Source organism: Coloeus monedula (assembly GCF_965178545.1).
Source record: "Coloeus monedula genome assembly, chromosome: 8".
In the NCBI taxonomy this organism is placed as follows: Eukaryota; Metazoa; Chordata; class Aves; order Passeriformes; family Corvidae; genus Coloeus; species Coloeus monedula.
The window spans coordinates 31,302,806-31,328,280 of record NC_138788.1 but is presented as its reverse complement, the minus strand read 5'-3'; the positions used below and the strand labels follow the sequence as shown (position 1 = coordinate 31,328,280).

General features: G+C 36.7%; 1 protein-coding gene across 1 annotated transcript in view; it reads right to left on the bottom strand.

Moving 5' to 3' along the window:
- Positions 1–25,475, bottom strand: part of ATRNL1 (attractin like 1) — a 439,114-nt gene that overhangs the window by 267,656 nt on the left and 145,983 nt on the right. Inside the window, exon 21 of the mRNA XM_082285771.1 lies at positions 11,277–11,329. Within this exon, the coding sequence (XP_082141897.1) occupies positions 11,277–11,329 (53 nt within the window). The remainder of the gene's footprint in view (positions 1–11,276; positions 11,330–25,475) is intronic.

The window sequence follows — 25,475 nt, the reverse complement described above, 5'->3', positions numbered from 1 at the left end:
AACCAGGAAATAAATACAGCTGTGCTTTCATTAATTCATGACTTTTTTTTTTTTTTTTTTTGGCCATGAAAAGAAAGTACTGCAAACCAAAATGTGCAAATAGAATAAATCTCTTCTTTTACTGTTTTGGTTTGGGGGAGCTTTTTTCAGATGATTAGCTTAATACAGACCAGTTGAGACATACCATTACTTTTTGCTAGATATCAAGTACAAACTTTTTGACACTGCTTCTCTGAGATCTGAATTAGCATGTAAAAAGGAGCAGCAAACTGTAGCAAATACTGACAGTCTGTTTGTTCTTGGTATTTGAAAAGCAGTGATTGTTCATATCATCTACAACTGACCTTCACAGACCAGAGACTGTGGTAGGCAATCCTTGCCAACAGACATGAAGTGACACATTTGCATGATGTACTCATACACTGCCTTCCTTAGAATGTTTTCATTTTTCTCTCTCCACCATTTATTCTGCTGCTCATTCTAGCAATGACCTCTTCGTGTTCTCTTTCATCAGCCGTTCCAAGCACCAGGAAAGGCTCTAACACTTTAAAATCTGTCTGGCCACATTTTCAAAAACATTTACAGGAGCAGTATGCATTTCTACTCAACAGAAGTCGAAATCTAAAATTCTCATATCATTGATGAAAAAAAAGAGTGATATTGTTGCCCTTTTAAGACTTTTCTTCCCACATTTTGCACAGCTTGTCATTTTTACAAAATTATTCTGATGGCCGTGGCATTTCCTTAAGGGGCTAACACAGTAAAGTACATTTATTTCCCCATAACATAAAAAGACAAATCAAATACATATATATTACTTCTTTACCAGTGTATCTTCATACTCTTTGACAGATACATTTTTCAACTTTGCCTTAATGTCTAGTTTGCTATTGTATCTATTTTGTAGTGTACACTGCCGCTTTTTGACCTCACACAGTTTGCTCTTCCATTTCATGTCAGCATTACCCTTTATATCAAGTGACTACCAAATTACACTTTGCTGTCAATGGGTTATATTTCTGGAACATATTTTAAAATAATATTCACAATTCAAGCTAAGAAAAAGTGACAATAAATTAATATCAAGGGCTCATAAGCTACTTTGAAATACGCTGAAATGGAGCCGAGTTATCAAGTCAGAAAGTTGAATTTGACAATGTCCACATTTAACCCAGTTTAAGTTCTCCTCAAGTTTATATAATCCAACATTTTATCATCCTCTTGAGATAGAAATGACCCTCAATTTACCTAAATGATCCTACAAGAGTCCCTCAAATACCCTCTAAGGGCTTCACAACACTAATTCTAAAGCTGAAAACACCTCAACTACTCTCTCAACTGTACAAACGCATGTGCCAGGATTAGGTGGTACAGGACCCACAGCTGAACAGTGGAACTCATAATACAGGACATCTGCATTAATAGAAGAGGCTCAACTATCCTCCAGTGCTTCATGTTTGCCAGTGGAGAAAAGCACCCCAGCTGACATGGAATAATGCACTGGTTTGACCAAGAACTCCCAGTCAAAGGAACCAACACAAATTCTCTAACACACCACAAGACGCTAATTGAAGTCAGGGTGTGTTTTTTTCTATTTAAACTGGTTCAAGATTTCACTATAGACCTTCCCTTGAAGTCCCACAGATTAAGAATTCTCTTTTCCCTGGGAAGTCAGCTTGGGAAGCAATGCAACTGCAAAAGCACCACAAGTGTTTTCCCTTCACTGTAGGCAGGTAAAGCAAAGGGACTCTGAGGGATCCTTTCCTCTGGCGTTTGTTTCTTACAGCTCCAGTCTTGAGGAGTTCCAAGGCCTCCAAGGTGTCTGAGGAGTGACAGCTCCTGTCTCCTGGGACATGTGCAGAAACCACTCACAAAGAGCACACTGAATACACAGAACAAGGATTCAGAAAGTATCCATCCCTGTGAACCCAAGCTCAATATACTGACAAAATGAAATGATGTGTATTTGTAGATACTTGCACTGGTTTTCTTCTTGTTTAAAACACTGCTTCACACATGGGCTAAAGGCCTCTGCAAAGCAAAGGATGTCTTCTGAATGAGGTCTCACCCACCCTCGCCTCATCAAGGTCTATAAATACTCATACTTCATACTAATAGCTATTTTTCTGTAATACTATGTATTACTTTGCAAGAAAAATGTTACAAACACAATACTAAAAATAATTATGGCACCTGTGGAACAGTCCCCTAATTCAGACTTTTATCTGCATGCAATATAAGGTATGTTTTTTCTTCTTCGTAGCAGTTAGATCCTTAGTTTCTCCAGGGTTAATCGGTTCTATTTCTTTGAAAGAGGGGAGCACATCTACATGAATAATCACTAAATTGACCCTGTCTACTTTGGCAAAAGGTGTTAAATAGTATCTATAGGAGAATGCCAGTCAGTAAATAAAGATATATTAGCAGAAGCTACCAGAGAAAGCAAATAATCTTCATTTCAAAATTAAATTAGGGCTTTTTAAGCAAAGAAAATCCACAACATTAAAAAAAAAATTTAAAAAATGAGAAATAAATACATACATGGAATAATTCTCCAACTCAAAGTGAAAGCTGAAAGTGATGGGCAGCAAATCTGGTTTTTTAGCCTGCCCAACAAAGCTGCAAGCCAACCCAGCATCTGGTAAATGAGTATGCAGAGCCTGGGGTGAGATCATGGTACTTTATTAGGAGCTTCAGATTCTTGGTGTGGTTATTGTTTTAATTCTCTGGGAGGCGACAATTGGTTTGTGCAGTTATTTTAGCTCAGGGCAAAGACACTGTTTGTCTGCTGCTCTTTATAAGTTCTGAGTTGGTAGGTTTGCTGGGGCTAATCTTCTCTCAAACCATCCTAGAATTGTCTGATTTAAACTATAATCTGTTCCACTAGACTCTTTAAACATTAAGAAGATTTCACTTTAAATAGAAATTTTTTGTCTAAGTCCATATATTCAAAAGACAATGTCAGTCATTACTGTTACTGTATTTATAAGTAATATAGAGCTTTCTCAGTCGGTATCAAAGTCAATCAGTGTTAGATATAATTGGTGGAACTGATTATTTTAAGTCAAGCATGACAGTTGTACAATTACAATATGTATTTAGTTTAAATTAATGTTGTCCCAAAAGGAAACAGGAATTGTTCAAATCAGTAGCGAAGCTGGCAGCTGCTGGTACACATCTCCCAACTCAGCTGAAGCAAACATGTTTTCAAGAGCTAAAATTTATTGTTTATGCCCTTTAAGTTTCAACATAATTTTTAAATATCTGGAAAATCCCTGCTAACAGTTTTACTTATAGTGCTACTTGCTATTTATCTTCTGAAACACTCTCCTTGGAATGTTCTTGAGTTTAATTTTTCTCTAAGTATAACAAGTCTGCCACCTAGTGCTTTATGGTACCTCTAGTACACATTTACTTGACAATTCTTTCTTTACAATTTTACTGATAAAAGAGGTCATGTTCTAAGTCCATAAACATGCATGTTTGCCTACACACATTCCGAGTGCTTCAAAATCACACCACATCATCTTGCTGACAGGTTGCATTACATGTTTCAACAGCTATTAAGCCATATTTGTATTTTTTGACTAGCACACAACCATCTTGTAGTTGTGTTCTCCTGCTGTGAGATCTGAAAATCTCACAGAAATTGTAAAAGGAAAAACCTGAAAATTATTTTAAGGGGGAAAAAAAAAAGGAAAAAAAAAAAAGAAAAAGCAGTATCACGTTGGTTTAGTATGAGAAACAAAGAAGCCATCGTGGCTGTGGTCCAGTGCAGCTCTGTGCAGTGTCTTTGGTGGGCAGTCCTGATACCTGAGCACTGAAGACAGGCCCACCTTGGAACAGGCTCGGAGCTACATCCTGCTGAGATCCCCTGCCTGGGACCCAAGGCAACAGCTCTTCACTGGTGGCACCCTACATGGGACACAACAGCTGGAGAATGATGGGGAAAAGCAGCAGAAAGATTGCATTCACAAAATAAATTTCCAAGCAGCCCAAGAACTGATTTGTGGTCGATCCCAGTGTTCCACTCACAAACTGAGTGCAACCAGAGCCAAGGCTCATTCCAGACCCATCCCGCTATGGGGGATTATAAGAGAGAATCGGGTTGTGAGCTGTAAAACCTGCCTGCAGAGGCACATGGCAGCACAAAGGAGCACATGGCAGCACACAGAGGCTTGTCTCCACCAGACCCTGGGGGAAGGAGGTGTCACAGGGCAGAGCCCTACAGAGAGGAGCCTGCCGGGAGCTGACTGAGGGACAGTGAACAGCGAGTGACCACCCCATAGAAGGACATCGAGAAAGGGTGTTGCTCATGTGGCAGCACAGGATAGGTCACATAGTGAAGATTACCACATAAGGAAATACCGTGCCTTGGAAAAGTGTATAAAACCAGCTCATTCCTTTGACTAAGTGATTCAGATTCCCTGCCAGTCTGGGTTCGTGATTCAATCACTGACATCCTCCATGTGCCCCAAGAACAATTCAGTCCACAGAGGTTGCTTTTGTCTGCTTATGTCCACTCTTCTGTGAAGAGGATGATCAAGGTTTCTGCACCCCTTCATTTTGCCATGTTATCACAAGGCAGCTTGACCACAAAATCAGATTTGGCATAGTATTTAATGAGATTTCTTTTAACAATTTTAATTATCCTTTTTATTAAGTGATAACATTTGTAACATAATAACTTTACTAAAAATTGGCTTATATTAGAACTTTCATATGAATAAGCCCAGAAAAAAAAAGAAAAAAAAATACATTCCAATAATAAGGAAGACAGGTGGCATGAACTATCAGACCATGTCAATAGGTCTAATAAGCCTAGATTGCATTCTGACAACATAAATAAGGATGTATTATCTGATCCTTTTGCTCTGAGACAATATTGGGCTCATATTTCTAAAAAAAAAAAAAAAAGGAGTTTGGACTAACAAAGTCTTTAGTCCAAAGACCAGATATGAAAAAGTAATTAAAATTCTTAACTCCTTAATTTTTAGCAAGTAAGACAAATTTTAAATAAAGCAGATAAAAGAAATAAGTGCTTGAGGGGGTTTTTCCAGGCACCACATACAATGCATAACAATATGGGTTAAAAGTTTTAAACTAAAATACGAATTTACTACAACAAATTGTATGGAGAATAGGTAAGGACTAGCACTTTTCTTTATTTTTCTCTTTTTGAAATCCTGGTGTGTCAGCAGCAGTGGGGCTAATTCAGCTTCAGGACCAGACTAGAATCCTTACGAGGCTCTTCAGCCAGAAGCAAAATTTGCTTCTTTGTCCCCAGCTCCCTGCACAGACACCAGATATTATCTTGAGAGTTTTTACTGAATGTACATTTCATAGTTTCTCACCAATTTTGCACATGAAAGTATCATTCTTCATCTTTGTGAGCTGCTGACATACTGAGGGAATTGCTTATTGCTATCCTGTCTGTATTTATACCAAGGAAAGAAGCAACAATCTTATAAGCCATAATGATTTTATGGCTCAGAGTTTAGAATGGCATAGCAAAGCCATAAACCAATTATTCAGGTCAATCCCAAAAAAGTCTTTGCAATATGTTTAGTAGATCACATATTTTTTTCCTGTGGTTTACTTTGACAAAGAGCAACTAATATAATTTAGCCATTAAGAATTTTAAAAAAATAAGGAAACAGACCAACAAAAAACTATGACTATTGTTTTCCTGCGAGTAATAACGTTGGGGTTTTTCATACATAGCAACTAAACTTCGCAAATTGCTCTCTGGCTTTGTATTTCCTCCCTATATGTCCAGGAGGTTGACTAGAAAACTCAGAAGTGCCAGTGTAATGTGTACTCCTGACCCCTAAGGCTTCTGCAGATGGGCCCACCACCTTCCTTACATGCTTCATCCCAGAGAAATATTTGAGAGTGGCTGATCAGTCACTACGTGAAGCCATCCACAAATGACATTTCATAAAACACTGAGGTAAGAGAAAAATTAGGATGAGCTCTGGAAGGAAACACCTAGAAAACAGTTAAAATAAAATTTGTCCATTCTTTCAACCTTTTTATATACAGATATTCAGGCCTTTTTTAAAGGCCGTAAATCCAACAAATATCTGGATCAGAGGCATATGATCAATAAATAGGTTTTAATTCTGCAGAAAGCCACAAGTCATTCAGTCCCTCCCCAGTTTAATTCTCTTCGTAAATGACCCATCCCTTGTGACCCTTCTCTAATCCTTCTCAAAGGTCAGGTTCTAATCTCTAAAAGCAGGCCTGCTCTGCAGCAAGGGAAACTCCAGAGTGTTACACTGGATCTAAAATGCATATATATGTATATACATATACATACATACGTATATATACATATATATATATATAAAACGCAAAAGGCAAGCTTCACCTGATTTTTCTTCGAGTTCATAGATAGTCACAGGCCCACAAAACTGTATGTCCAGCCCAAAGATGGAGCACTAGATTAATTAAAATTGTTCATTTATTGCAATTTTATTGCATTGTAACTACATTCTGGCTGTGCATTGCTGAGGAAATCTTCTGGAATGCCTGAAAGTTTCCCACTCTAGAGTGTGATGCCCTGTAACTCACTATTGCTGCCTTTTTTAAAAGAGCAACCAGTCTGCAGGAAAAAATGGAGAAGATATTTGTTCCCTCTCTTCACTGTTAATGGTGGTACCCAGAAATAATCAAAAATGCTTCTAAACAATTTTTTTTATAATAAAAGGGAATAAAAAACTAAGGTTTGTAAATCCATGTGCATTTTCTCAAGTTCATTGTCTTACCTGGGAATTTTCTTAGTGGACAAATGGGCAAATCTTGAGTGCTCAGCTCATGGAAATTCTAACTATATGCAGGCAAACAATGTGATTTAAACTCACTGGACTGATTTGTTGTAAGCTTTCATGCTTCTGCATGTAGCAGTATTAGAATCAGATGTACTTCTTGTTTGATATGTTGCACTGGAACTCAAAATAATGTACATAAGCCAGACATTTTGGAAAGTTTTTGACCTTAGAAATATGGCTATCTAAGAGAGGTTTATTATGGAAAGTATCACATCCTCTCAAAACAAGTGATGTTTAGCAAGCCTATAATTCAAACCTTGTATTGTAACACATCATGAATTGTAAATTTAGACTTTCATTTTCTCTGGAACCCTGGATTAACCACTTCTCCATTTATGATTTAAAGCTTTGTATCTGCATACAACCCAACTGAAGATCACAGAAGTGGCATTTGTCCCAGTGATTCCTCCCAATCTGTCTAAAACCATCTGGTTTTCCTGCGTGTTCCCTTGCACCCAGGAGCTCTGATTCTGACAGCAATGTATCCCTAATGCTGATGTGTGAAGAGCTAATCCAGCCATTTGGATGCACACTTTGCTATCGAGGTGTCACTGCCATACATCACGCTGGCCCAGACACCAAGGAGCAAAAACAACAGCCAGTACAAATGCATCACGACAAAATGTTATATTTATGGTTTGTGTACATGCATAAGTCAGCTGCACAACCATCTCTGGCCTCCACTCAGGATTCATTTATATGGATTGAATCGGCTTCCAATCATTCACAGCAAGATTGGCTCCCAACAGAAAGGCCTAGGGATAGAGTCTTCCTACCAGAAATATAGAGAAGCAGACTTACGCTCAGCTAACAAAGGTATTTACATGGGCAAATAAAACTGTAGCTTCTAAAATCACAAAGCTTTCTTTTTCATTAATGTTGTTTTTATTATGTGTAAGAAATCTTTCATAAGATTGCTTCTGATATTCCTAAGCAACAGCACATTAAACACTTCTAGCTCAAGAAATCCTTCCTCTCATGAAGTTCTAAGCTGTGAATTGTTGGATGTAAAGAGAGAATCACCACTGTATGCTTGTCCACTTGTTATGCTCTTCCCCTGGCATTCAGCCACTACTGACAACAGGGTGCTAGAACAGGTAGATCATCATGCAGCTGCTCAAACATTCTTATACATTTAGTACCTTTCTAATTTCTATATCTATGAGGCTTGTTCTTATTTTCCTACTCTCAAAGAAGTTGTGTGTTTTCAATAACACAATTCAGTCACACAACGATATTAAAATAATTTTTAAAAATCCATGTACTATGCTTTTCACGCAATCTGGATAATACACTACAGCATGCCACATTGCACATTTCTTACTCTATTTCTATTAAGTTTTCATAATTTAAAGCAGAAAAACTACTCCTGTGCCATGTTTGGAAATGCCATATGAGAACGAAATCTGATGTTTAACACACTCTTCCTCTGATCTCTAGGATTTGATGGCTTTACTGCTCTGTTTATCCTTTTGGCATAGTATCTGTATTTAGATTAAGTCCTTGCAATGTTTCAGTGTGTTACCTCCTATATAAATCTCATTCTTTTCGATCATGCCAGACCCATCTGTAATCTTCCTGTGTTTTTATCCGTGCAAAGATTGCTTCAGTCACAACACCATCCATGTGCAGCATTAATATTGTTTACTCTCCTACATCACTACGAAAGGAAACAAATAAGGAGGAGACTAAAACAACCCATGCTCTCCCAGTGGCAAACTCTGTTTTCATTTACTTTCTCAAACAGTCTATTGATGTCAATACCAGTACCTAGACCAACACTGTTCCCCCTTCCTAGGCTTGAGGACAGGCAAGAGGGAGTAGAGGACTAGGCAAGAACTAGGTAAGGTGGATGGAGAGCTGAAGGAGATGAAACCAGCTGAACTTTTATAGAGCAGTGAATATTCACAATATCACAAGTTGGAGGAAGTTCCTCTAAGGCAACAAGCATTCCTCAATCCACATCCTGCTGCTAAAGAGAAATTGAGGTCATCCAGTATCACACAAAATTTGTCCAGACATTCCAATTTAGGGCATTGTTTACACAAGTGGAAAAAAAAAGGCAGAATTTAAGTGCTTAAAACTGGTCATTTTGAACATGGCTAAACTCAAGCATGTGACTAAAGGTTTTCCTGAAGAAGACCCTAACCACACAGCAAATTATTATCTGTATTCACTGATTTTGAGTCTAAGTCATAGAAACCCATATCCCTAGAATTTTTATTTCTCACAATCTTACGCTGCTCTTAAGTACATACAATTTATTTTTCCCCTCTCCAGGGCAAGAATATTCATGTGTTGTAAAAAATAAGAAGAGTCTTCACTCCAAGGAAAAGTAAAGTGACAATGTAAGTGTCTAAAGAGAAAGTTTCTTAATGAGGAGTGAAATAAGCACAGAAAACATACCATCCAAATGCCTGTCTTGTACAAAACTGAAACATGGTACAGCCATATTTTAGAATCCTTATATAGATAAGAAATTGGAGCATCTCTTCATGATGTATATATATTTTTAATACATGATTTAGCAGGAAATGGACTGTGCTGGTAAGAAATTGTCATTGAAATCTTAGGTCGGTCAGTTATCCACAGTTTAACAGATTATTTCCCATTATGATGTGGAAATAAAGATTTCTGTTATTTTTTATTAGTGCAAGCTCCCTATTACTACAATAACTCTGAGAATTGTTTATATGTGATACTTTAAATGACTGTAAGTATTAAAAGAAAATTTATCATTTCAAAACAACAAGATCTTTAAAATATTTTGAAATCTGACAGAAGACAAATAACAGTAGTGAGTTAAAGGTGAAAGGGCATCTTGAATATAGCACAATTTGTCTCCAACATGATTTATAGACTCAGCCTGAAACATGATAGCAAAAAAATAAGGTTTTTCATGGAGGTGCCTGAGGTCTACAAATCTCATTACTGTCATTTCTTTTCAATCTCTTAAATTTAATAACATTTATTTTTAAAGGACAAAACAAACATTGACACACATATCCAAAACAGCCTATATAGCACTGCCTTCAAAGTAGGAACTTCTCATGTACTCACTCTAAACCTAAAAAAAGTATTTACTTAATTATTATAGACTTACAAAAATTTATTCTTCTAAATACTGATATTTCTGTTTTAAAGTAAGACACTTTTCTTATGCAAAAAAACCAACAAATGGAACTGAATTTCTTGATCAAGAGCAACTTTAAGACACAGTTTTAGGAGTATTTTCTACTTGGTCTACAACATTTAAAATTTATGTTCCAGCTTCAAGTATTACATTTGAACTTATGTTGTCTGAAAGAAAAAAATAAAGAAACCAAAAAAAATAAATAAATAAATAAATAAAGAAAGAAAGAAAGAAACCAAAAAACCAATGTTTTTTAATAGCTGGTAAGGGAATAAATGTTTTAGGCCTAGAGATATGTCACTATCTGTAATATAGTAAGTAATTTACTATTTTGTTCTGTAAAACATACCTTGCAGATGCAAACCATTTAAGGTAAGAAAGACAGATTAGCAAAGAAAATAAACATTCCTTTATTAGGTAAATGATGCCTTAAAGAGACTCTAAAATAAAGCTTTTGTGTATGTTGTAAAATGAAATGCTAAGAAACAAGGCCAAAAATCAGAAGGGATATTAGAAGTTATGTTCAGACATATGTCCCTATGTATAAATGCAAGTCTGATGTAGGGATGATGTTAGAAACAACAGACAAATGGATCCAATTGTCTGACAAAGAGCAGGTACTTGCAAAAGTCACAGAAGTTAAAACAGTGTTCTCCAACATCCCATCTGTTTTTATGATGATTAAAATTACTATTGAACTTGATATTGGCATAGTAAAATTGGCACAGCTCACTAAGGGATTTCTACACATGGGTAATAAGCATTCTCATCCCTTCAGGTCCTTCACTATTACTATCAAAACTGCAACACTTCAGAGTAAACTTGCCAGAGGCACCTTTTCTACAACATTAAGAACATGGAGACAACACACAGCCTTCTTTTATGATACTGTGGAGAGCAGCTGTGTCTCATGTCCCTGGGAGGCAGACTGGCTAAACCACTCAGAATGTCCCAGGGAATAGTGCTGTTTATACTGTTTGCATTTCTCCACCACAAATTCTGTCTTTAAAGCATTGACACAAGTACTATTCCTTTCATTCACATATGATGAGATACAGAGAATAACCCCATGGCTTGGTCAGTCCCTCTAAGCTACATGTAAGGAATCAACTTCTAGTAGACTTTAATTTGTGTTCTTGTGGACAAAGTAAGAGAAGCCCAGCGGGGCATTTTATTTTTCAGTCAAAATATCAATGTGCTTAATTTTTGAAAATCTCCAGAAACTTATTTTGTTTTTCCAAGGAAACGAAATCATCATATCATATGTAATCAACATTTCAGTATGCAGCATTAAAAATACAAATACTCACAGTAGCATGTTCCCCTAAGTGGATTTCCAAGATACCTATTTTCAGAGTCACAGCTGCAGGGGGAAAAAAAAAAGACAAAACCAAACATTCCCATTAAACACAGTATAGTTTTAATAAAAATGCAGCGAGAATATTTATTCAAATAGCATGAGTTTCAGTACTAGCAACACAAATACATGCAAATAAGAAGTACTTATTATAGTTCTTAATGAGAGTGTGCTACTTTCTGGAGACACCTGTCATATAATAAACCCAGAGTGACCAGACTCTTCAACAAAGAACTTCAGTCACCTGCCTGAAGTCAGTGCCTGCTGTAGGACTGAGGGCAGCAATTCTGGTCTCTCTGCACTCATGAGCAAAGGAGGGCCAGGCAGTGACCCCGAGCACTGATCTCCTTATCCCTGTCCCCTCAGGCACAGCTGATTCTCTCTCCTGGTTTTGATCTGGCCCTCCCCAAGCCAACAGCTGAGCACCCATGAGAGGGATAACTGACTGCAGAAAGTGTTCCCAAGGATGTCCCCCCCTAACATGCACAGCCCTGAAACACTACTAACTCTTCAGATGAACTCAAAAAGGACTCAAAAACAACAACGGGGGAAAAAACCAAACACCCAAAGCAAAAACAAACTCCCAAAGCATCCCTAAACATAAAATAATTATCACATTTCCAGAGCTCCACAGAGGGGAACCAGAGCTGTGCTGTCTGTTCTAGAGGCTTCTCCTAAGCTGTGCAGCTGCAGCCAGGCTATGGCAACTGGCTCCAGAGCCAGGAATTGCAGCCAGAGCTGCAGCACAGCAGCGTCTCAGCTCCTTAACTTCCATGAACTTCAGAGACAATTGCTCCTCTCCACTGACCACCCAGGGAACCAGGGGAAATTTAAACTGAATGTGATGTACTGATGCTGCTGACGTGTACATGATAAGAGCTGGAGAAATAGCTTTCTTATTGATAAGATATATAGCTATTTTCAGAGAGATAAAATATCCTACAGAAATTCAGTTCAAATTCAGTTATATAGCATTACTCTAAAAATGCCAAATACCTTAATAGAAAATGATTCATTTGCTTCAGGTTTCCTTGGCTATTTCATGGAAGTCTCCAGCAAGATTAGAGTTTTCTCTTAAATATACAGAAAGATTCACAAAACAAAGAGAAAGCTAATCACTGCCTATTAAATTTCATATAAATATTTTCCCAGAGGTAATCTGAATCATTTAATATCTTGGACTATCTTTTCATTACTTTATTCTAACAAACTTGATTTGGAAGGAGATATTTTTGATTTTATTTGTGAGTACTATTAAAAATACCTTCTAACTTGGATGTCATATCATTTAACAAGTTTCAGACTTTAAAATATTTTAATTTTTGTATTTCTGCTGGTTTCCTCAACATTTTCTAACTGGTGATTCCTAACATGCTCATTTTTATTAAAAAATTAGCAGAGAATCTCCTTGACCCTTTGTTACAATACCATAAAGAAAATAATCAGCACTGGCAATAAAATGAGAAAGTAGAAAAAATATGTTCTGGACTCTGCCCTTGCGCACTCCTGATCCCACATTAGCATGAGAACTCTTTGCAGGGTCAACTATACTGAAATTCAACACTTTTTTAATATAATAATTTTAATAAATAATCTCCAAGAAAACAAATCGCCCTATGCCTCAAGTCTAACTGCAGAACACAATTTGTGGTCTTGTTCACAAAGACTCTCTGGCCCTACAGTCCTTTCCACACAATTTAGAAGACAGTCTGATCCTGAAGTAACTCTCTTGCATGTACTTGGAAGGGAGAAAATCTCTCAAGTAATAACACTGGTCTGCCTGACATGGGATTTTTCTAAACATCACAGAACACTAACAAAATTCCTCAAAGAACAGTTTGTCCTGAAACAATAAAAAATATATTCATGTCTGAAAGGGCCTTTAGGTTTGGAATTCTGAAGGAGAGCTAAGAGAAAAGGACGACTTTCAAATTACGGGTTTAAAAGAACTCCCTTTTCTTGTATGTAAGATTGCCACATAAATGACACAAATTATAATAACATGATAGAGGTTATTGTAAGAGAAATATTTTTTCTCTTGAATTGTTTCAAATGCAAAGTAGATTGAATGTAGTATTTAGAATATGCTGGGGTTTTATACCTGAAGGAAAAAACAATATAAAAAATAAATTTGTATTTAGAGTCTGAGGATGAAGGCAAGACATGGTATGACATGGAAGAGCAATATCCAACTCCCATTAACAATAAGCTGTACAACTTTCCACAGAGAGAAAATAAACAAATTGCACTGTGAACTCTTGCCCAGTCACAGCACTCACCAGTGGTGCTTTGACCTTGAGATGAAAAGCCCTTTTTTTTTTAAATCTTGAAAATCTTAATGAAAAAAAGACAGCTGTTTCCATACAGCTTCCTTTCTCCATTCAGCTGCCCTTCTAATCAGATGCAACCATCTCCTGTGGATCAGTAAGTACCAGAACCCAGGGATTTCCAGCATCACATATACCTTTCTGGCATTTTTATTTCTATTTTTATCACAGAAAAAAACCTAAACATGAATAAATGAAATAAAAATATCTATAAGCTCCATTTAATATGTCACAGGCTTCACAACTTACAAGAACATACAAAAGAATGGTTAATACAAAAATTACTAGGTTCTAAATATTCTGCAACAAGTATTCATAAGTATTCATTCAACTCCAAATAATTACTAATTCCCTAACAATTACAGAAGTGACCTTCAAATATCTTGAAAAGAAAATGGCAATGCAATTTTACAGCCGTTTCAGTTGTTTCAGCATCGTGTCTGATGCAACAATAAAATACGTGCAATAGAAAAAGAACAGTGAATTACACCACTGCAAAGTATTTTGATGTATTATCATAAAGAATAAATACTCTCTGTGTTGGGAGGCTCATGGAAGTACTGAAGGAGGAGGTGATTTTGGGCAGGAGAGAGCCCCGTGCCAGCCTGTGCTTGCCCTGGTGGGTGTTATCCCAGAGAAGCTCCCAGCCTGTCGGGAGCAGACACACGGCTCTGTCTGAGCACAGGATAAAAGGCACCAGCAGATGTGAGGAGGAGGGAGCTCTCCATGGACAGCACCTGTACAGCAGAAAGGCAAAATCCTTGCTGGGTCCATGCAGTGCTGCAGGCACAGAGGAACCCCAGTAACGGAAGGGGCATGAGATTTACCTGTTCTCTGTGTTCTTTTAATGCCACCTCATTAAACAGCTGCTTTATTATGCCATTTGTTGCCAGGCCTTTCATGCAGGCCACTTTCATAATGTATATCAGGAATAACAGGAGGTGGAGTTCTTACTAGTTAGGGAAGTCTGTTTTAATTTAAATGGAAGATACTACTTAAACACTTGGTTTTCAGTGGATGGAAAAAATGAAACTAATAGGATTAAGAGTATATCTGAAATTATTCACACGAGCATGTATGCTGGGTTTCGATTAAATTTAGTTTTGTCTTTTAATCCTCTCCTATTTTATTAGCATACATATTGCTCTGCATTAGTCACTGATTATGGTTCCAATTACAAAATTTCCTATTCGCTGAATTGTTTCCTTATGAGCTTTATCCATTGTAGTAATTTTTGTACCTTTTCCAAAAGCCAGCACACATTGGACCATATGTGAAGCATAATATATGCCTCATATCTGAGAAATGGAAGCTCTGCTCATTATTTTATGTGCCATAGGGCCATGATCATTTGCTTTAAGTGGTCATAATGAATGAGCAGTTCTACTCTGGCAGGACTCCAAAGACACAGCTCCCATTTACAAGGACAAATGGAGGAAGGCTCCTATTAGGTTACATACAAGTTCTATGGTTTGTTCCAATACAAAAGTATTCAATTCATCAAGCTCACTGACCTTTGCATGGCCTGCTATTAGCACTTATTTCCCAAACTCTCCCTCAATTATCCTTTCAAAACTAAACCATTTTCTTTCACTTTCTTTTTATCTCCCCAGATCTTCTGGAAGTTCGAGATAGAAGTCATTGACCAATGCATTAAAAAATAATTTTTCTCACATTTTTCATGACCAAGTGAATGATAATTTCTCTGTTTCTCTTTAAATACAGTAAATGCATGTAAATGAGTACATGTTTACAGTAAGATCGCCAGATTTGGGTTTTTTCCTAATGAACAAAAGGCTTCTTTGTAAGACAGAATTTACAAACAACCTTTTGTTGAATCTTAGCAAAGTGTATGGTCCTGTGCTCTGTATCTTGCAGGCTTAAGAAAGCCAAGGAACTGACAGCAGGGGAACATACATATGCCTGAGTTTATTGTTCTTACTGGTATGTCCCTTAAGGAAGGACAAACCTTCAATCTTCTCACCTGAGTAAAACTGTCAATATAACACCAACCTAGATCAACAGCTTTCTAGACAAGTGATTTGGTCACTTGGAAACCTTCCTATAACAGTTCATTTAACCTTTAATGCTGAAGGCAGAAGTTTCCGCAGTTCTGCCACTGCCACTAATTGGTAAATCTTCCCTTCCATATAAAAGTGAAGCAAAAACAGAGGAACAGGGGAAAACTAACCTAAATACAGCCAGACTTTCCTTTAGCTGAGTGTGTTTTTTAATACCAAATTCTCAGGGAAGGCTACTCTAACAGACAATATTCTTTTAGTCAACTGGCTCCCTGCTGACACACTTTTATCTTGTTCTGGCCCAGACCAAGGCTTGTCAACTATACAGTTATATCATATTATATAATATAGATATTTATGACCCTTACCTCATATTTTGTCCTTGCAAATTAACAGATCGCTTCCACAGTGTCAGGGGAAGAGCTGTCACCTGTCTGATCTACAGCTGGTGATAAACAGGCCTGGGATTTTGCCCAGGTTCCCAGAGTTGTATCTGCAAGAGGTTCCCAATAAATTAAGACTAATGGTCTGCTTTAGCAGAATACCCCTGGTCCCTGACTGTTGACTTGTCCCAGCTTTTGAATGAGTCAGAAGAGTTTCCAGGACTACTACTCAACTCTGTCCTAGCCTTTACTCCTCATGCTGTTCCCTTTCTAACCAGTGGTCCTGGTGCTGCTGTCCTCCATCACTGATTCCTGCTTCTGATCCCTTTGTCCCCAGTTCCTGATCTTGCACAACAGGTTCCTGGTTTTATTCTACTTTCCTGGTTCCAGACTGGTAAGATGCTATGGGGGTTTAGAATACTGGAATACTATTTAACCTAACAAAATCTGGTTATTTGGGACACCTTGCAACAGAAGTTCAAACAGTGTTTATAAGGCTGTATCTAAGACTTCTCAAGTCCCATGGTAAACCCTGTGGCATCGTAAGTGGATATGAAGAATTACTCCATACCACTGTATATTACTACATCCTCAGCATTAAAAATATGTCCATGCTGTTGACTGCAGCTTTCACAGATAATTATGAGACAGTTGATGAACATTTAGTTCAGATTCACATGCAGGTTTTTATGCTGCCTGTTGGTTATCCCTTCCTGAAAGTCATGAAAGATATCCTACTCTTACAGTACATTTCCAGCAATGAGAAAATAAGCTGAGGTATGTGCTTAACTGCAGTCAATAAGTGTAACTGGCTGTAATTCATAACATTTTGGAAGTGATGCCATAGAAACTGCAGATTTTCAGCTCAAGAGTGGTGACTCATGGGTGAAAGCAATAACCCAAGAACAGCTGGGGTTGGTAACTGGACCAGAGCAGTGAGTGACTGATACCTGAAAGCCCAATTCACACTTAGACCTGGTCACGACTTAGGTCTTGGCTTAGACCTGCTTGGCATCCATACCTTTGTCACAGAAATGCCCAAGAACAACCACATCTTCTGACCATCCACAACAGACATGGTCAGCAGCAAGAAAAGTGAGTGACCTCACAACCAGCAGCTACAATGCAGCAGCCAGGCTCATGTTTTGGGAGTTCAAGCATGTTTAAAAGACTCAGAAACTGCATCATCCTTCCACAGAAGTGCAAAGATTTAGATGCAACAGCTGAGCTCAGATGACATATTTAATGAAAAATAGGTATTGTCAGCACTGTTAATGACTGCTTTGTGATTTTCAGAGAATAGGCTCAATTGCTAATTATTATTGCATTTTTTATCCTGCAATATAATCTTTATTTTGCGGAAGTGAAATATGTGAAACACATAAACTTTTCATCTATAAATGCAAATTTATCTCTCTTACAGATAAAGGTCTGCTTCTTGACTGCATTGACATTGTACTCTGTACTATATTGTCCCAATGCTATCCATTAATACTGCAGTATGTGAACAGACATCTCAGATCTTTGGTTCTAATGTAAAAATTGGACACTTTCACTTCTCACACTGCCAAGATCCTTCCAGTCATGAGGAACTTCAGATATAAAGAATTATCAGCCTACCTCTTAAGATAATGATAACCTAAAAGGGTAAAAGGTACTAGGATTTATGTTTCCAGTTAGAACTTTTTAATAATGTGGGGAAATGATTTATTTGTTTTTTTCTTGTAAGTGCATATAACGATGTCTTGAGACAATGTTTTTTCTGTAGATTAATTTCTCTCCTCCTCATATAATTCATGAAAAAGGCCTAGGCCAGCAATACTTTTTTTTTTTTTAATCTAGGCTGATCTCACCAAAAGAAAAAAGTAAAACATTCTAGCTTCATAAGCAAGATTTCCGTTTCCAGACTCCTCATGCTATTCAAATACTTCTTCCCTGCAAGATCAAGAATAATTACTATTATAGAGCTCTTGTATACTCTTTGAAGTAATAATATTTCAAATCACAAAATCCATTGCACTCCAGAACAAAATAAACTTTCAAACAGGTGTCACTTATCATATAATTATATAATTAAGAGAGAAAAAGGTTAAGAAATAAAATAAGAGTTTTCTAATAAGTTCTGGATGCTCTTTACTTCTTCTATACAAGAATAAAATCACCTACAGCCATCATTTGGAACTAGCTGGATAACTCCCTGTTAATCTTAATAATTAAGGCACTAAATGAATTTTATATGCAAAAGATTTGATGCTGCTTACTCTGAAAAAGAAAAATCTCATGTCCATGGCCCGACCCTTTACCTCTGGCACTCTCTCTACAAATGGCCATGTTTTTGGCCTGAATATTCACAAACCTGAATATATGCAAAAAGGTGAACTTGGAAAAGCAAACTTCCTTCTTATCAGTCACTGCTCTTTCAAAGGCAGGGGAGAGATACACACACACCACTTCTCTCACATTTTGACCTACATCGGATATTTCAGACATTACTTGAGCCCTTAGAAAGTAAATGTTAGAGTATCCCATAGCTCAAAAGAACAGGCCGTGTTTACACTGAACTGAACCACAACTCCAAGAAATATTAGCATAGTTTCTCAAGTAGTTCTTTCCTTTTAGAGAGAAGAATTAGATAAGAAGCAATGGTAAAATAACCATGAAAACTTATTACTGCTTAAACTGAAATGCAGCTCCTCCTAAACTTTTACTTTGCAAAAATCAGTGAACACTTCACACAACTCGCATTTCATTCTTCTAAAAGATAAATATTGATGAAATGTGTTAGAAGTTAATTTAATATCAGCAATAGAATATTCATGGAATCATAGAATGGTTTGGGTTGGAAGGGATCCTTAAGACCATATGAAATAAATATATGAAAGTCACTGTATGCTGGAACAGGTCACCCAGAGAGGCTGTGGAGTCTCCCTCACTGGAGATACACCAGAACCATCTGGACACAATCTGTGCCATGTGCTCTGGGATGGCTCTGACCCATTCTGTGATTCTGTGGTCAGCTGTTCACTGCTTGTGATGTTCTGGCACTTTCCAAGAGTGTTTGTATATTGCTGTTATTTAGAAACCATTTCTCAAAAAGAGCAGGAGAAGCCCCACTTCAGAACATTAAATATTTTAAGAGGCCCTGACAGTCAGAGCAAATGCACTGTAAATGGCTTCATCAAGTAGACCACATGAAAAAGAAATTTATATACACACACTAAATCCCAAGTGGTTTACTGCATTTTCATTAGTCATTACTGAATTGTAAAATTTTACTATTACTAAGTGTGTTTGTGGTAAGTATATTTAACTATTAAACAGTTTATGGCGCTTTTTTTTAAATGTGCATTATAATATGATTCATTTATTATTGTTGAATTTAATCTATGGTTTATAATATGGCTATTTTATTACTATTGAATTTAATGCATGGTCAGTCTCTGAGGGAAATTATTGCAAAGAACTACTCAGTTAAAGAACTACTCAGTTAAAATCTCAATGCAGAAAGTTCAATGCTGTGGTATTACAGAGTGCTATAGAGTTCTCATCTGTCTACATTTCATCTTCCTTGCATTCATTTTACTTTGTTTTCAAGATTCTGGGATGGGTTTTGTTTGTTTGGTTGGTTTTGTTGTGTTGGGGATTTTTAACAAAATCACTATTTATATAAGACTATCATTTTGAGGCAATTTAAGGAAAAGGCAATTTCAGAAATATGTATTTCAGGATGCCATACAGACACTATAATTTCCAGAAAATGGCACGAAGACAGGCAAGTTACTTTTTTGTCTTTCTACTTCAAATAACTTATGGTAACTTTGGTCATTTTCTTGTCATTTAAGACTACAATTTATCACAATATGGCAATTAATATTTCCAAAAATAAGGGAAATTCTGACTAAGCCAAGACAAAAATAACAATTCAGAAGCAAAGCACATCACACATCTTTGGAGTGGAGATTGCAGCTCAGCAATGGCCAAATGCTGCTTATATATGGATGTTCAAGAACACTAAATGAAAATGAAGACAGAGGTATGAATAAATCAGAGTGTCATGGCTTTCTCTAGGCTGTCAGCTATACAGTATTAGGGAATTTTAGAAAACAGTCATATTATCTGAATTATTGCTCTACTTGCAACAACTTCTACAGTGCTAATGACAAGTTATAATATAAACATGAAGCACAAATATCACAGATGTTTAAGTATAATATATACTGCAATTGGCAAGCTATCATTCATACTTTTAGGAAGCCAAAACTCTAGCCATTACATGACATTTTCAAGTAACTTTCATTATTCCTAAGATGACTTAGGTGTTTCTGACAAGATATTCAGATACCCTGTCCAGAATATTTACTTCCCATACTTGTTTCCTATGGCATTGACAGAAATTCCCAGAGAATCATTAGAAAGTAAACATGGAGGCATGGAAGTTTCCAGACTCGTAGCTTCCTTCTTCACCTGCAGGTCTTTAACACCATATTTTTGTCCATCAGATCATTCCAATATCCATACATCTATCCAATATGTTGTTCTGATAAGTTCTTCTCCTGCCTAAAAGAACTTTCTTTACCCCACCCCTGCATAACAGTCAATCAAACTCATGTGTTATTGCCTACCATTGTTCCATTATGGGTATATCTGGTCTTTTTTTAAGTCCTTTTTAATATCTAGGATATCAACCCCATCTAACCTGCACCATATTTTATTTGACTTTATTAAAAAAATAACAATACAAGAGATAGAGAAATATCTATTAAGAACAGAACACAGAAAAGTGTCTGGGTGGCTGGAGAAAGGATCAAGTTAGATACACACATTGCTTTTCCCTGGCCTCTTGCCGATGAAGAGCCCAAATCCCCATTAGCCCATTATATCACATGACCTCATGAATTTCCTGGAGCAGAGATGATACTGATACTTCTTTATGAAGTGCCAAAGAAGTGTAAATAAGTGTTACTGCCTGTGTTGCAGCAAGAATACTGTATCTGTCAACACTTCCAGTCTTGGCCAGCTCTCCTCAAAAAGCTATCGGACCCTTAAGAAGAAAACTTAAAAAGGAATGGCTGTAAAAGGAAAGAAAGTTGACCAGAATGACGTGAAGTATTTCATAACAGGAGTTTTGCTCTGTCAGGCCTGATCCATTCGGACTGTGTTTCTATCGGGTTTGACGGGCAGGCTGCACAGGACTGCCATGGAAAGCAGTGCTTGCTCCTGTGTGAGTACAGCACTGAACAGAATCTTTAAGTAATGACTTCCCAAAGGGCAATCCATAGAACACAGCATTTTTCAAATGCACAAAATCTTATCCTAAACAATGGCAGAAGGAGAAAAGAAAACTAATTACTTAGCTACTGTAAGAGCTCCAGTGATACAACTCACAATGAATGAGAGAAATCCTGCACTCCAGCTGGGAGTGACTGGGAAATCCAGCTCCTACACTGCTCTAAAAGCTATTTTATTGTCCCATCTCATGCACCTCAAAGACTCAATCCCACAGCAAAGAGGCCATAAGACAGCAGCTTTAGTGGGACTTCTGATCAGTAATTGATCTCCTGCATTGTGTAAGCATCGAACTTGATGCTTGAACTAGTTATTGCTAGAATTACCTGAGACACATGTATTACCCTAGGTATGATCAGTTACTTTAGAGGAAAAAATGTTCATTCTTTTCTTTATGGACTATGCCAAGGGTGACAAACCCATTGAAATATTTTTGCAATTAACATGCTTCAAAGTACAACTTGGCGCCTTTCTGTATGTATTCTGATGAGATGAAGACATGTCTTTTTGATTTTTAAAAGACTGCACTGAAAAATATGTAGGTATTCAAAAAGCATCTGCACTACTGAAAAATGAAATGGGAATGAAGAAAAATAGGTAAACTGCCAGAATGCAGTCCTAAAAAACCCATCTGATCACCTAAAATATGCTACATCCAAAGGGCCATGCAAAAAAAAACAGACACTCATACAGTCGAAAAACCTGAGCTGATTATTTTCCACTTTTTAACTAAAGACTCTAATAAAAATAATTTTTTGCTAGTCCCTTAGTTGTACTTAGGATCAAAGACTAGTTATGCAGCCAACCACTTTCCTATCACTCTGTGTGATAACAAAGAAAAAGGTGCTTAGAAAGAAAAGACAATGGAATGCTTTACAGCATCCCCAGGACTGATGAAGGTGGTAGATTAAGGAAAAAAAAAAAAAAATCCTGATTACAAAGTCATGCAATTTACTAAACTAGGACCTTTTTTTGACGTCAGAGAGAAATAAAGAGAATGCAGGAGGCATACAAAAATCCTGTTTAGTAATCTAAACATACAGTAGAGGTGGGATATTAGTGATGCAGAGATTGTGTGGGAACAGTTATGGCATAATCCCTTCACAAGTCTCTATTTCACCAGCCTTGAGCATTTCTATTTTCTATCCATCATTTTCTGACTGTCTTGGTTTGCTTCTTAACTCAAGCCTGCATAGGATAATAGGCTACAATTACATTAACCGCCTTTCATCTCAGTTTGAATTAAATTTGTTCTGCGTGCCAGCATGAAAATCTGTCCCCAGTCATTTTGCTTAAGTCAAAGAATAACAAACTCCCTCAGTCCGATCATTTAGCCAATGATTTTAATATTATGAAATATATTTTAACTGAAAGATAATATCAAAATCAGTATTTAGGAGGAAAGATTCAGTTACAACATTTGTCAGTTATGTGTACATGTATATTCTGCATTATGAGAGTGATTTTTAAAATATCTAAAATACCATCCTATCCTTGGTTGTTTTCACATTCCTAAGGTCTTTTTTCTCACTTGTTTTCTGGTTGGGTTTCTAAGTTATGCAGAAGTAATGCTATAATTTGCAACATTACCCATAACTTAGAAATGCAAAATATTTTAATGCCAATTGAAAAATAATTCTGGTGACTGAAATGGTCCATCATTTCAGAAAAACAAAGTACGTGCTACATTTTCCATTAATAACAGAAAGAACTGAGAGCACAATGGAGAGATGCACTCTGAGGCGAATCCTCATTTGGGACTATCAGAGTGGAAAAATAATCCAAATAATTCACTCTGACCATTCTAAGTTTCCCTTCTGGATTTTGGTTTGGTTTTTTTCAAGAAAATATAACTGAAATGACCCTCTGATTTCAAAATTCTACTTCAAGAGTGACATTGGAGAAGTGTCTTGAGCACCACATCAATTTTGAAATGGCAGAATGTTTTATAAGCAATCTTGAATTGGTTGATTCATAATAATCACATTATTCGTAGGAATAAGCACACATTCAAAAGGCAAAATATTAAATTGACAAACACCTCATAAGAAACAGACAAGAACTACTGTGACGTGTTCTGTTTTAAAAACATGTGCACCATAAGACCTACTGCCATAAAGAAGAAAATTTTGATAATCAGGTTTGGATTCTAGAATCAGGAAGCAGAGTTTTCTGCGAGGAACATTCACTAATTCTAGCTATGACTGCAATTTGCAGAAGACAGTGTTCACACAAAATGTTACCTGGTAGTTTCATTACAGCATGTTAATAGAATGTATGACAACTGACTGTATTATGAGCATGCAGAATATCAAATATGATACACTATTTAGAAACACAGAAAGCTGAATATATCTGGAATATAGCTCCATGTATCCACTATGAAGGAAGAAGATGCATTAGAATAGTCTTTGGGTTGTACTATTCAATGCTTCTTTTCCGTTTCTAGGCCTGTATATAACTGGAATAATTCAATTTGAACTTCTACCATGTTTATAAAAAAGCTACATTAGTCACCACTTCTTTCATTCTTTCTTTTCCCAATGAAAGAAGGACTGTTTACTGAATATTCATTGTAGTTTATTTTAAGGCCAGTACTTAAATGACACCTGTTGCAGAAAATTTCATTTGATAAAATCATAATAGGAACAAGACACAAGAGATTCTTAGGTTGAGGAAATTGTCAAAGGCTGAGGACAAATATAGAATAAGCATGGCTTCAAATATTTCCATTGAAAGAATCAACCTCCTATGGCATAACAACTAAGCCTAAAAACAGGCTGTAATGATAGCAGAACTTCAACCACATAGAAATATTCTAAGAACATTGAGTAGACAATGAAAAACAGGCCAATGCAACTCTACAAAACTGAGCACAGAGAAAGCTCTAATCAAAGCTCCTGAAGGGCCAACGTCAAACCATTTATTAAGTCACATATTTAGCTATTTTCCAAAAATGTAAAAGCAAAAGCACTAAAGTAATGGTACAGGAAAGGTTTCATGAAAGTCAATGACAAAAAGACAAGAGAGTTAAAAAAACAAAACCATCCTGAAGTTTTTCTTCTTCTTCTACCCAAGAAACAGGATGGAAAATGCATTTAATTTTATACATCAGGGTAGTATAAATAAAACAGAAAATAGGAGGGGGGGGGGGGGAACCCTAAAGTACAATTCAACAAAAATGCATTTTCTTAAAAAAACAAACAAAAAATTGATTTACGTAATTCCCATTTATAAATCTCAGTGTAATTTAATTTACATGTGGTTGTCACTGAACAGCAATGAAGTTGTTCATCTGTTTAGATGCGCTGCTACCTGCTCTTTTATTCATAAATATAGAGGAGGCAATCCTTCTGTTCAACATGAAGGACTGATTTATACATTTTTCATTTCTTACAATCACCATTTATCAACCTTCAACTTTACCTTTCCTCAAAAAAATTCCCCTTGCTTTACCAAGTACAGAAAACAACAAAAAAACATAATAAAGAGATGGAAAGTGAATGAATGAAGAGTAGCAAAGTACCAGGAGTGAAAAAAAAATTTGTGGACTTGTTTTATGAAACTCTTGCTGCTATCCCGTGCATGACAATTTACAATTAGCCTCCCATGAGCAGGGGAAGGAAAAGTAAATTATATGTTCCCTATTCTCACCAAACCAAGGGAGTATCTCCTCTTAAACCTAAGAAACAAGGTGTTATCATGTATTAAAATATTTATCTGAACCAGGGCCCAAATCTGTGATTAAATCAAGACTCTACGTAAGAGAGGATAAAATGACCTAAACAAGAACAAGATTAGATTTTGTGGCAGCTGTTAGAAAGTAATTGCTGCCCTTATCTCCTTACGGATCTTGTAAGAACTCATTTCCAGGACAAATATTTTTTTTAAGTCTCCTTTATGAAATCTGATTTATTAAATCTCTTTCGGCATATCTGACTGTTCCTTTACCCTTTAATTCTTATCACTTCTCTGTGAGCAGCCCAAAATCTTTTCTTCCAGGACAATGAGCTCTTTTTGACATTCCTTCTGTTGGTTTGCCAATCTTGCTGCTCTCCCTTTGGCCTCCTGTTGTAATCCAGTATTCTTAAATTTATCTTTGCTCTGTGCAACACTGAGAAAAAAGTGTTGTGGC